The sequence below is a fragment of the Manacus candei genome, unplaced genomic scaffold (assembly GCF_025592945.1).
Source record: "Manacus candei isolate 608988 ecotype Guabito, Panama unplaced genomic scaffold, ASM2559294v1 h1tg000056l, whole genome shotgun sequence".
Taxonomy (NCBI): Eukaryota; Metazoa; Chordata; class Aves; order Passeriformes; family Pipridae; genus Manacus; species Manacus candei.
In genome coordinates, this window is record NW_026138104.1 from 2,145,201 (window position 1) to 2,159,173 (window position 13,973).

At 37.9% G+C, this 13,973-nt stretch overlaps 1 protein-coding gene across 1 annotated transcript in view; it reads right to left on the reverse strand.

Moving 5' to 3' along the window:
• Positions 1-13,973, reverse strand: part of CDK14 (cyclin dependent kinase 14) — a 313,070-nt gene that overhangs the window by 295,105 nt on the left and 3,992 nt on the right. The window contains exon 2 of the mRNA XM_051802182.1: positions 10,877-10,908. Coding sequence (XP_051658142.1) covers positions 10,877-10,908 — 32 coding nt within the window. The remainder of the gene's footprint in view (positions 1-10,876; positions 10,909-13,973) is intronic.

Here is a 13,973-nt window from a genome sequence, read left to right on the forward strand (position 1 = left end):
AGCAGTGAGTATTAAATATACTCATGAACTCTACTAGGTCCTTTGGGCACAGGTTCACACCAGTGTCCTCTCTGAAACTTAACTGCCAACACCAAAATGAAACACCACTTTGACTATAAAAGTCTAAATCATTTCTTCCCCACTTGTGGATGAATGAAATAATTAGGAATTAGGAAAGAATTAGGAACATTAGGAATAAACCTACCAGAGCATTTCAGTTAGAAAGTCGTTGAAATTAATGCATAAGACAGAAATTTAAGAAAAAGAGTCTTGTGTTTCCTGACAGTATTTGTTCAAATATGATAGAACTTTTTTTTGTAACAGTAACTTATTTTTTTTTATTTTGAAAGAGCATTTTGTTGAATATCACAACTTTTTGGTTGCCAAATATCATCACAAATCTCATTGTTTGAGCCCATTGTCTATATGTCCATATAAAATGTATGACTAAGCATTCTCTCTACACCACTGAAAAGGCCTCTTCTTAAGATATAAAAAATATGAGCCCAACTCGTAACTGCTTAGTTGCTGCAAAATTACTTTCAAAGATAAAAATACCATTTTCTTACTGATTTGTACAGAAAAAGTCTTCAAGTGCTACAGCATGCCTTTTTGAAGGGCAAGCAAATTCTGCATACCCCTTCATCTTCTCTGAACTTCTGTCCTATTTGATGATGGCCAGACAAATCACATTTAACTGAGCCATACCACAGTAATAACTAACTAACTAAATAAAAAAAAAACCCTCAAGTATTTCTCCAAATGCTGTCCTCTAGTTTCTGGAATTCTGTGCATCTCCAAGGTCAGCAGGAGATGCCTCTAACAAACATCCTGTTTGTATCTGGTTCCTCTCTGTGCATGAAGAACCAAAATAAATCATGACTGCTTTTTTCTTTCTTCTTTTAAACAGATTTTTTTTCCCCTCCAAAATGAGCAAACCTGCAGTTGTGAGAGACTTCCCACATCTAAACAAGCCAGGACATGGTAAGAATGATAATGAATCTGACAAATGGAACTGGTGTCATTCTTCCCATGGATAAGATAAAAAACTTTTTTCTGTGCAAGCACAGATTGCTTTTTAACTGTAAAACTGCATCAGGAATTGGCATTGACAAAGGAGAGCAGGTTGGACATCATTTAATAAGTCTGGCTATTTAGAAGGCAAATAAATAAATGAAAGCCACCAAACCACACTTTGTATTGCTTCTGCCAGTGCCTGACAGTGCCAGCAGCCTCTGGCAGCCTGCGGGTGCTCCCCTCTCCCTGCCCACTGCACTCAGGACAGGGGCTCCCACCCGGCTGTGCTCTCGTGCCCCCGAGAGCTGCCTCAACAACTGCCAAGGACTTCAGTAGCATCCTTGTCACCATGGACAAAGTAAAAACACCAGTTAAGAACATGACAAATAGAATAAAGACATACAAAGAACATAGATAATTACACTGAGACTAAGCTATAAGTGAAAACAGGAACAAACAAGAAAGAAAAAGGAGAAATCAAACAACTGTATCTATGCCTAAGAGCTAACCAACAGCTAAAGGCACTGTATTTGAACTATGATACAGTTTTTGACACCATACTGAATAAAAAGAAATAACTAAAATGAAACCAGAAGTCATTATAATAAGAGGACAACTAATTACAAAGAAATAAAGAAAAGCCTGGACACACCAATGCCATAGGGGACAGGACAGGTATGTGTGTAGAGAGTTTTCAAAAAAGAAAAAAAAAAACAAAGAAAAAACAAACAAACAACAGCAACAAAACAAATGTAATAGAAGGACTCCCAAAAGATAATATGTCAAAATCTTGTTTCTCTGTCAGAAAGCAACAATAACTGTTAATGAAGAAAAGGAGATAAAAATAAGGTGACACTGATTAAGCTCTATACATATTTCAACACATTCTCCTTCTAACAAACAATACAGCCAGGAAAAATACTTCATCTGAGAGGGTACTAATTTAAGAAAAATAACATGAGCCAAAACATGCATCCTAGCCTCTGCACTACTTCTTACAACATACTTGGGATAACAAAAAGTCATCCAGATCTCAAAGCTGAAGGGCATATCTGACCTAACTAATCACAGCAAGTGACCTCAAACAAATTCCTTCAGAGTGTTGAATTTTCAAGACAGAAGACAGAAAACAAGTCCAAAACAGCATGAAGCCAGCCTCAGGTACAGTCTCAATGTGCAGTCTCAGCAGAGGAAAAGGAAGGTAAAGACCCCTAAAACAAAATGCTGCTGAGTGTGATTATGTACAGTAATGATCCACTAGCAACAAGAAGTTCAGTTTACTCTCACTAAAAGAAACACGAAGACTCCTCAAATACATATGTATGGAAGAATATCTTTTTGTACATGTAAGCTACCAAAGAAGTTCACATAAAATGAAAAGCCCTGCTGAATACATGGCAGCAGGAAAAACACTGTAAGCCACTGGGTTTCCTGGGTTGGCACAGCAGTGAATAGCTTCTGAAGCTAGTACTGTTTTTATTTCTAGACACTTAAAAAGGTGAACACCTGGATTCTACTGAGAAACATAATTCAATTTAAGTAACTATGTCAGGAGACTCTAAATACAATCAATTCCAGTTGTTACTTAGAATTGGTGATAATGCATTTTGTGCTCACTCAGCAGCCCTGCCTCTGTCATTTATCATTAAGTTTTCTGCAGCATTCACACTTATTTTTAGTTATTAAATTACAGCCAATATTTCATATTTAACAACCTGTAATAGTCAAGTTTGAATTTTCAAACTTGATAAGGAGAATTGCTATATCTGAAAAGAGTACAAGAAGTACTAGCAGGACTCTGACTCAGCTGGCTTCAAAGTAGAAAGTTTTGCTGGAAGGGGAAATGGATAAATTCCAGAACATATATAAAAGAGGTATAAGGCAATGACAATTTCTTTAAGTCTTAATATCAACAAAATGACATTGTTCCATGCACATAAAATCCATTTGGTTTAAATAAGCTAGTCAGAGCCTGTAATCTCCTTTTCTTCTCCCTTCCAAATAAATAGCAAGATCTGTCAATTGACTCAAAACCTTGATTACCATGGATGGGATCCTGCAAATATGTGGTTGTCAGTGATATTGTGACACACAGCAGATGAGGCATCATATATGCAGAATTTCTCAGTAAAGCCAAAAAGTAGACAGAGTTAATTTTCACTTAGATGCCTTCATGAGAAAAAGATTTAGATGTAGTCATATGTCTGTTAATAGTGTGGCTTGGAAGAAAGAAAAAAAGCAAAAAAGCAGTAAGTGACATGATTATTTCTCACCTCACAATCAGGAGATTGTCCAGCAAGGCCAAGAACAAGAAGCTATGGATCCCATACATAACGTACTGTGCTTTGTTATTCTATTTAATCTATCAACAAATTACTATATCCCATATATCCCAAGAAAATAAACAGCAGGATTTACATTTAAGTATACTTAATCAAAATAATAATAGCTTACATTCAGAGTCCACATTTCTGGAATGCACATATCCTCTCATCTCATCAGCAGAAAGATCCGAAAATACACATGCACAAGTGAGAGAACTAGGCCTGGAAATTTATCTTCATTTTGCAAGGTTTCTCTGCCTGTAGATCAGAACAGAGCTTTATATGTCAGCATTTTGGCCAGATGCTCACAAGTCACTGCTGTGGACATGGATTCAGACCAAGTTCTGCTCCTTTGCTCTATCCGTTTTTAAAGAAAAATTAAGCAAAGGACACATGCATATTAACTCATAACATGAACCCTTCCTTCATCCAGTGTCTGCAGGAGAAGAGAAGGTGGAGAAGGAGGAGACTAATCAGGTTCACAATTGACTTAAACACTCTTCTTAGTCCATGAAAATAATACACACTTTCTGAAAGGTAAATGGATGCATTGTTACCAAACATGTCAGGCTGAAGAATGCACAACTGAACACCGATGGCTGGGGCAAAAATTCAAACCACTGACACTCAACACATTTAAGGGATGCTTCAAGATTAAAACTCTTCCTCAACCACAACAGAGGGTTCTCAAATTTTCATCTCCTAAAGACCACATCCATCCCCCAACGTTAAGAACAATTCCTGCACTGAATGGGTATAGAGTCGCCACCAGTTAAATCTCAAAACTTTCCACACCATCTCAGATTTTGCTTCAAAGCCTTGAAACTGGACCCAACAGAACAGTTACTTCACAGTCAGCTTTTCTTGGTGGCTTTCCTGCCACTTATCAGTTACTTACCAGCTTGCACTGTGGTCACCTAGACTTGGTTCTGAGGTGTCTCGTGTCTTCCAGACCCGACTTTCCTCCACATGCAACACAGCTCAGGGAAGTGACAGGAATCCCTGGTCACCATATAAATATTGCTAATTCTCTGAGACATTATGTGAGGCTGACCAAGGGTTGGGTTTTAAGTCATTGGAAGTTTCACAAACCAGCATGTTTACAGATCAATGGCACATCTGTCCCACAGCTGATCTAATAAGGAGCTCTAACAGAATGACAGTATTTGCTCTTTTCCATTCCCACTCCTCATTCTCAGACTCACCCAAAGTGCAATGCTAATAGTATTATCAGTCTTCATCTAGAGGAAACAATTATTCCCTTTAAGCAGCTGACAATGTTTTTATAAGAACCAGAGTGCTGGCACTATTCTGCTACAAATGCGTACACACGAACATCACACACCAGTCCTAAAAACTAGTGACACAATTAGGATCATTTTGTTGGAATGGCCTCAAAAGACACATGGCAGCAGACACCAGTAAATCAGTTAGGCAAGCTGCTATCTAAGCCATCTGTGCCAGGGAACCACTGGGCCAGCACCAGATCCTCAGTAGTGTAAGTGAACAGTACTGGCAGAAAGAAGAAGGGGAACTAGGAGAGGTAGGAACACAAGCCATCTCCTGGGAAATCTCCTCTGTCATGGACAGGTGCATGAGACAACAACATCCCCAACGATCTTCCCTCCCAAAGGTGGCAGTCTGGAAAAATCTCTACTGGACACAGAAAGACCTTGTGAACCCAAAAACAGTATAAATGAGGATGGTCTTTTGTGCAGTAAGCATTGGATTACATTATTCAGCTTTTATCTCCCTCTTTTCTCCCCCCAAAAATTTGCTGGTCTCATATCTCTAATAACATTTCAAAAGCCGCAACTTCCAATACTGAGTTATCCTCTGTCTGGAATTATGTTTCCTCTTATTTGTTCTGTGACAATGTATCTGAATGAACATATTTTCCCAGATATTTGAAACACCTCTGTAGACATTTGGCAAAGTAACTAAAACCACCAGATGAAGCTTTTCTGATGCAGTTCCCTGGTATTATTTAGAAACTGCTTTGACACCTGTACTTCTGGGGTTTTTTTTCCAAATTCAGTTTTAAGATTTTTTATCTTTATGACATTCCCTCCTACATCTGTTCCCCACCAACCTTCAGTCACATATCACAACTAACTACACACTAGCTCCTTGCCCCAGCATTAAGCAGATGAGAACTGCATCAAAGTCATCACACACCCTAAGTCAAACACAAGTTCTCAGCACCACCTGAAAGATATTCAGGCCATTTATAAACATTACTCATACCCACTCTCTGGAAATTCTCCACCGTAACATACCACATATCACAACATAAAGCAGTTCAGTAGCCACTAGAGTCCTGCTTCCTAAATATAAACAGAGTCATCGGGAAGCTGACAGCTCAGCCATGACTAGTGATGACTGTAGTGTATTTAGACCAATAAAGAATTACTGCACCCGAGACGAGGGGACAACAAGCAGTCTTTCAAAATCCCTGTTATCACAAGCTGTTCTCTACATATGTCACATACCAACCCCACTTTTTAAGTCTCTAAGGAGTAAAAAGATCAATGTTTACTCCAAGATCCTACAAAAAGTAACAGAGTCTCAAAAGAGCGAGATTTTTTTCTCTCCTCCATCTCCCATAATTCCTGCAGGAGGAAAAGGTATAGTTCTGTATCTATATTTTCTACATGTACTTCTCTCTCAAGCTACTTACTGTAAATAAAACTTAAAAAAAATACAGAAAAATTATTTAGTGTATTATGTGCCTTCTGCATTATGGCATTCAAATGCCTCTCAGTCATGCTTTACACAGCCCTTCTCTTTTCCAACTACACCCTTTCCTTTAACTCTTCAAATTCCAAATAATCTCTACACAAAAGTTCTGGTTCAGAGATGGTTGTCCTTTAAACCAAGACATTTTTTCATGCCAACATCCCACAGAGGGAGTAGCCTTTTCAGTTTGGGGTGAGAGAGACAGACTGTGAGAACAAGCACATTACAGAATCAAGAAGTAACTTGGCAAAACTCCCTCCCCTTTCACACACTTCCACTTCAAACACATGGAAGTTGTTCCATGAATTAAATAAACGAAATTTAGCTTGCTCAGAGTTGGACATTCTAAATGTAGTAAGGAGTAGATGAGTATCAAGGATTTTGAGGAGTTCAGAGTATTCATAACACCTCCAAACAGATTCTCATGTACTCACAAGAACTCGCATTCCAGCTTTTCCATCAAAGGAGATTCTTATCTCTATCCCTCAGCCAGCTCACATGCTTTTCCATCAAGCATCTAAATATCTAGTGTCAGCCAGCTTCAAAGTTACTGGGTGAAGTCAGACAGTATTACACATGTAGCAGGCACAATCACAGTATCCTAATTTCTTAAGAAAGGCGGATGTAAAAAAGAAACGGTGCTCTTGATATTGGGAAAAATTAAGATTAAAATACAGCTAAGCAATGGCAATACGACTCACTATATAAGAAGCAATAATCAAAGCAATTTGATTTCATTGTGACATTGGTATTAATGTATTTAGTGTGCACACATACGATTGAAGTTCTTAAACCATGGCATAAGTGCTTAGAGAAATCAACAACAGAAGGAGAAGAACCAACAGCTTGAGACTGACTGACAATAATTTAGAAATAAATCACAACAATAAGCAGCTAACCAAAGGAAGAGGTTACCAGTCTTGTGTTTAGTCACAACATCAACACTGGATGTCATTCCCACAAACATGCTACAATTCAGCCACATGTTACTGGCCTTTATCACATTCAAATGAAAAGGAAAATGTTCCATCATTTTAAGACAGAGTGGACACTTGTTACACCAAAGGCTTCAAAGCAATCCTGGGTAGCTGGAAGTTAAATCTAAACTTTGACAAACTACTGGAGCACAAATAAAATGTTCACTCAAGGGACACATTTGTTTATAGACCGCTCTTTTCATGTAGAGCTGCTCCTCAGAGATGTTCATTTTATCTTGGTATCCAGACTAGATAATCAGTGCTTTGCCTAAAACTGCAAAACAGATGCTAACTGTGCCAAAACCTATACTCAGAGAGTGAAACTTAGGTTGCTTCGGAGAACAGGTAAGGTACATTTCAGGATACAAGAAGATGCCTTACTCACTCCCATTCAAATAAATTAACTTTGAAAACAGGGAAGAACAGTTTACCCCTCCCTCGCCACCCCAGTCATGATACTTCATGACAGAAGAAACCAATCCACAAACCACCAAAAACACTGAGAATCTTCCCACTGATTTCAGTCATACTGGTGCAGGCCTGTGTTTCAGTTCCCACAATGTGACTAGTATGACAAAAAGGAACCGACTAAAGATTAAAAAAAAAAAGAAAAAAAAACAAAACCACACAATTACTTCACTGCTTTGAACAAAAGACTATAGAAAGAGTGGTCTATATCCACTCCTTTATTCATATGAGTCTCTGGAAGATGTCATAACATCTTAGGAAGGTGAGCAGACTGCCACTAAATCCATTAAATGGATTAATTCAAGTGATCTCACAGACCAAAGTTAAAGCTGGCAGCATCTACAGAAAAGAGGTTTTTTCCCTCAAAATTTAATCAAAGCAACACAACAGCAGGCAGAAAAAAAGTGAGAAATCCTACACTACTCCTTTCAATATTGTTGTGCTCTGACCTTACAGGCTGGACTAAATACACCACTAGGATCCCTGAAACAATTCTACAAATAAAAATATTTTCGGACACACAACTCATTCACAGGATTCACTGCTCATGATTCTTTTGGTCTTAATTTACTGGAGAGATTAATTTCATAACCCACAGAAAGCAATTATGTGGTACACTTGCCTGTCATGTTTGACATCTTAATTGTTAGTAGTTTCTCTTGAAAAGAAAGACGACTTCCTGCAGTGCTGTACATTTCTCAGCTACTGTGTGCAATTAAAGCAGGTAAAATAAGAGCCACTAAACAGCTCAATTTTTTCCCCCTAGCTTCTTGAGAGACAAACAAGTAAGCACTTCATGTAGCACCAACAATGCACAGAATAAGCTAACAACTGACTCAGCTGCCAATCCAAACCTTGCAGCTTTATAAGGATCATCTTTCCTCTTCATCCCACTTTCCCTCCCCCCCTCAGAGATTTCAAGTCCCTGCTGGCCAGCTTCTGCTGCTGGTGTTCTGATCACAACTGGAAAGGCTAAAACACAAGTTCCTCCTTCTCCACCTGTCAAGAGCGTAAAGTCCATTGGCAAGTTCATTGCTACTTGTTCAAGTCCTGCCTCACAGGTCAACCTCCCTGCAGGAAAGGGGAAGCACAGCGTGAGAAGACATACACAGTATCTTTCAGCACCACGAAAGGAAAAAGAGTATCTTTCCACTAACCATAAAGGGAGAATGTGCTGCTTGTTAAATGCAATTTCTCCTTCAATAATTGACTATTTCATTTTTTTGCAGTAGGAGACCTACAAAGCTGACATACAGCTTCGGACAGCTTGGACAACTATCTCCTCTCTTCTTCTCATCTGATATTCCACTTACTGTTATCCTAACTTCCTTCATAACTGCAACCCTGATATATGAATACTACATATACTAGTCAGAAGACTAGATTGCTTTCCTTTTATATCATGGTATGGTCTTAGTAGTGTTTTTCAAGGTGACCTTCTGAGACCAACCAATGTGCCCACTCCTCTGCTCACAGACACTGTCTCCCTTAGAAGTATGTTTCATTAAAATCAGGTATACTATTGTTACCAAAGTCTGTTTCATCTTCTGATCTGAAGGATGCTTGAAAGGAAAGGAATTAAGTGATATTTGGTACAGCCCATTCTCTGATTCACACTTTAGGCTAGAAAATCACCAAGAACTGTTGTGTTGAATTTGAAGATGACAACATAAAATCTCAGCACACTTTTCTTTCTTCTAAGAAATGACACCTAAAATGATGGAACCAATTGATGCTTATGTCACATCAAGCTCTTCCCTACTTACAGGAGATGGAAGAAAATTCTTCTGTGTACCCTTCTCACTAGCCACCTCTCACTGTCTCTGCAGTAGCTCACATCAACAATCTATCAGATGCCACTGAAAACATATTTGAAAGATTATTTTCCCCCCAATCTCCAAAATTTTAACAAAAATTTGCTCAAATTGTGTCCTGTTCAAGCAGAAAACCAGGTTTAAAGAAAATAAATGCAAACTGCAGATAAACAATCCTGGGGAAGGAGAGGGGACTGAAAAATTGCCATCTTCATAAGACAGTTTTTTTTAATGGACCCTTTCAAATTCTGTATCAAATTTAATACGAGGTACTCACTGGGTAAGTTACAGCACAAATAGACCACTGCAGCCTTCAGAAGAAACTACTGGACAAAAACAGACCAAGGGTTGTAAAACAAGGCTTCTAAGTTTACCAACTACATATCCACACAGGTTTAACTTCTAGGAGGGAACAAATTCTATCAGTGTTACAAGAGAAATAAAATAGCTGGGACCACTGCATGATGCAACAAGAGTTCCTGAAAACAGAGCCTGACCCCATGACCTTCACTCCAGACCTGGGAGGGGTCGAGCCAAGAAACATCTTTCTGGCATGTCAGAAAAGCACAAAACATCTATATTGCTATCACTGCATTTGAGCATCAATGTGATCTGTTTAGAAAGAGATGAAGTCTGATTTAATCCAGAATCCAGGACATTACATCATCATTTATTTATTCTAGAATCTGGCATTACACAACAGCTATCTCACTGTAATAAGCCAAGAATTTAAGCTTGCAGCATGCAACGAAGAAGAAAACACAGAAATGCCTGAAGCATAATATCGACACATGAAAATACTTCCATTTGCTTCCAGCTATGGTGGCAGAGGGAAGTACAAGGCAAGTATTGACTACAATATGACAAGTCACCACACCAAGACCTACACCTCTTCCTGCATAAACTTGCTCTGCAGGACAACTTGCACTGACCTGGACCTCTCAGGCACAAATTGTGAGCAGCATATTTTACAAATTAACATGCATATCATATCATAGATAGGTCAAGACCCCAAGGTGATTACATTGAATAATCAATACAACTAGCTCCTGGTTTTGTGCTGCTGGGTTGGTTGGTTCTTTGGGGTTTTTTTTTAATTTCCTAAGAAGCATCTCTCTCAGTTGACATATTCATCAAGAAGCCAATGCAGCAGCACTTTACATAAGGTGTTCTGTCAAGAGTGATGTTTTTTTCCCCCTCTGTTACAATACAGGCTTACAATTACGAGAATTACCATTGGCAAAGTTCTATAAAGTATTTTCTCTGCATGCAATATTTCTCTGCATTGAATGGTTGTCAATGAGCACCTTTCATACAACGTTCAGTTTTATTATATTCCAAAAAAACCCCAGCATTCCATTCAGAGCTTTCAGCTAACAAATTCTTCTGGCAGTTATTTGGAAAATACATTCAAGCAATATGCATGTACTAACACACATGCACATCATAACATTACTATCTGTGGGTTTCTTCTAGAGTTATTGAGAAATACTAAGGCATACCTGGGCTATGTAAGGTACAAAGATATTTAACCTACCTCATCAAAGCTGCTATCTTCTTTCTTCAAGGCTTTAAAATAAAAAGAAAAAAGAAATTGTTATCTGCACTGCATTTCAATGAGCACAAAGTAACTAACACCAGAAAAAACAGAGCATCATTTTCCTGTTATAATAGGAAAGAACTAGCTGGCATGAATAACAATTTTATACTCAAAATCTGAATCTGTAAATGGAATGTAGGACTGCACAGAGTGTTTCCAAGAAAGTAAATTTACATATTTATGAAAAATATTATCCTCTCCAGTTAAAGAAAATAAGAGTTTGTAAGGGTGGTTTTTATTTTTTATTTTAATTCCTAGTGAGTGTGAAAAGCCTTTATGAAGAGCTTGACTAAACTTCAAATAGGAAAAGTGTAATAAACACCTAACCACATATTCAATTTCTCAAGTACTCAACCTTTATGATGTAGAATGCATTGTAGAATTTTTTTCCTTTTCTATTATTTTAATATGGTTTACACTAAAGAAGAGGAGATTTCTTTCTCGCATTGTTAACAAGCAATTCATCAACAAACAAGGAAGGGGAAAACAGTGCAGAAGACATGTGAACTGGTAAAGTAAGAAAACAAAAACATGAATAGTTCTGAAGTCATAGCAAAGATAAAGCTGATGAAGAGTTTTCCTTTAGCATACTGGACATCTTTATTGAAATATATAGAAAATTAATTTCTCCAAATCTCCACTGAACCGTGTCAGTTTGAAGGTACGAGACTGGTTCCTTTTCTCTGTGCGCCACAACCAAACCCACCAGGGGCAGCGCGTCATGACCTGAAAGTGCTCTTTGTTTCCTTCTCTTGAAGAGCTAAAATTAGATAAACCATTGCATTGATGATTGTGCTGTTTCTTTTCAGTTTAAATCACGAAGGTTTACAATTTGAGCGAGGTCATCTGAAAGACCATATGGTTTGAAAGGCAGTGCTGCCCCAGAAGGGTCCCTCCTCACCGTTTAAGCAGTGTAGTGTTTCTTACACTTCAAATGCATTTATTTCTGCAGGATATAAATACTTAAGCACCTAGCATGGCTGAGGATCTAGGCTCCAGTAGTTTCTTTGCTCTTTTAGATGCTCCTTCTGCCTTCAAATCACTAGTAGTTTCAAAACCAACACCTCTTCTAAAACATGTCTTCAGGAGCAACTGTGTTATCAGCTCAAAAACAAAGAAACCAAACCAAAACAAAAACAACCGTAGAAGCTGCATCAGAGGCACAACAGAGGCAGGACACCTGTGCAAACAGTGCTGCAGCTCCAGAACCTCCACCAAGGGCAGCAAGGCAGGAATCCCAGTTATTCTCATATAGAAAAACAAGGAAGGTCCAGTCTTCCTTTAAACATATCTTCTCTCAAATCTTTGAAGATCACTGTTTTACAGTTACTCATCTAGATTTCATGGTCAGTTAAAAAAAAAAAAAAACAACCCCCCAAAAAAACCAATAAAACAAACCCTGGTATTTTGCTGAGGGGATCTGAGGCACACACTGTACACTCTTATAATGAAATGGGTTTTTTATGAAGGGTGAACAAAACATTTTCAGATTGCCAATCCCAATTACTCAGAACTATGAGTCAGGACATTCAAAAAAGAAAAGAGAAGAAAGAAAAGAAGAAAGGAAGGGAGGGAGAAAGGAACAAAGAAAAAAACAGGAAGGAAAGAGAAAGAAAGAAAGGAAAGAAGAAAGGAAGAGAGAAAGCGAGAGAGAGAGAAAGGAAAGGAAGGAAAAAGGAAGGAAAGGAAGGAAAGGAAGGAAAGGAAGGAAAGGAAGGAAAGGAAGGAAAGGAAGGAAAGGAAGGAAAGGAAGGAAAGGAAGGAAAGGAAGGAAAGGAAGGAAAGGAAGGAAAGGAAGGAAAGGAAGGAAAGGAAGGAAAGGAAGGAAAGGAAGGAAGGAAGGAAGGAAGGAAGGAAGGAAGGAAGGAAGGAAGGAAGGAAGGAAAGAAAGAAAGAAAGAAAGAAAGAAAGAAAGAAAGAAAGAAAGAAAGAAAGAAAGAAAGAAAGAAAGAAAGAAAGAAAGAAAGAAAGAAAGAAAGAAAGAAAGAAAGAAAGAAAGAAAGAAAGAAAGAAAGAAAGAAAGAAAGAAAGAAAGAAAGAAAGAAAGGAAAGAAAGGAAAGAAAGGAAAGAAAGGAAAGAAAGGAAAGAAAGGAAGAGAGGAAGAGAGGAAGAGAGGAAGAGAGGAAGAGAGGAAGAGAGGAAGAGAGGAAGAGAGGAAGAGAGGAAGAGAGGAAGAAAGAAAAAAAGAAAGAGAAAGAAAAAGAAAAAGAAAGAAAAATGGAGAAAGGAAGAAAGGAAGAAAGAAAATACCCCAACTTGTGGAACACTTTTTAAGAATACACTTTTTATCTTCTCAATTACAGTTCAGGTCACAATGACTTACAAGCTATAAATTAGTATATGACACACCGAGGTCATGCTTTTCTCCCTTACCAAAACACAAGATTTTCACATGATCAAAACATTCCAGAAATAGCCAAACTACAGACTGCTAAACAAAATTCACCACCTAACAGAACAAGAAGAAATGGGAATCTTTCATCACTGCACATATTTCACTTGCCTTTAACATCTACTTCTGACTAAAAGAGGGCCTTTAAGAATCACCAAAGAAAATGAGAGTTCTGGCCACCCTTTTAACAATATTCTGTTTAATAACATTATCAGTCCCAACCAATTCACTACATAGCATTTCCAAAAGAAAACATCAAAGTAGTATATTTTATACAACAAACTGTATTAAAAATATTTTTTTTTTCTCCTCAGTGCAACCCTTTCATTTTTAAACTGGTAAAAAAAAAAAAGCTCTGCTGAACTTAAAAAAAAAATAAACTGTTTACAAATGAACTTCTCATTATCTCAGGTATGTGAGCTATGTGTATGTACATCAGAGGAGATTAGTGGAAATAACCTTTGTATTAGTGAGTAGCTACTAACAAAGCCCAGGGATGCTCAGAAGGGCCACAGATTGCTTTCAGCACACTGTGATCAATCTCATCAATGTTTTCTCTTTCTTTCTTCCTTCCTTTCCTTGCAACTGGGTGTTAGTTTTTGACTAAAGAAACTGTATTAAAAAACAGAAGTTAAGTGGTG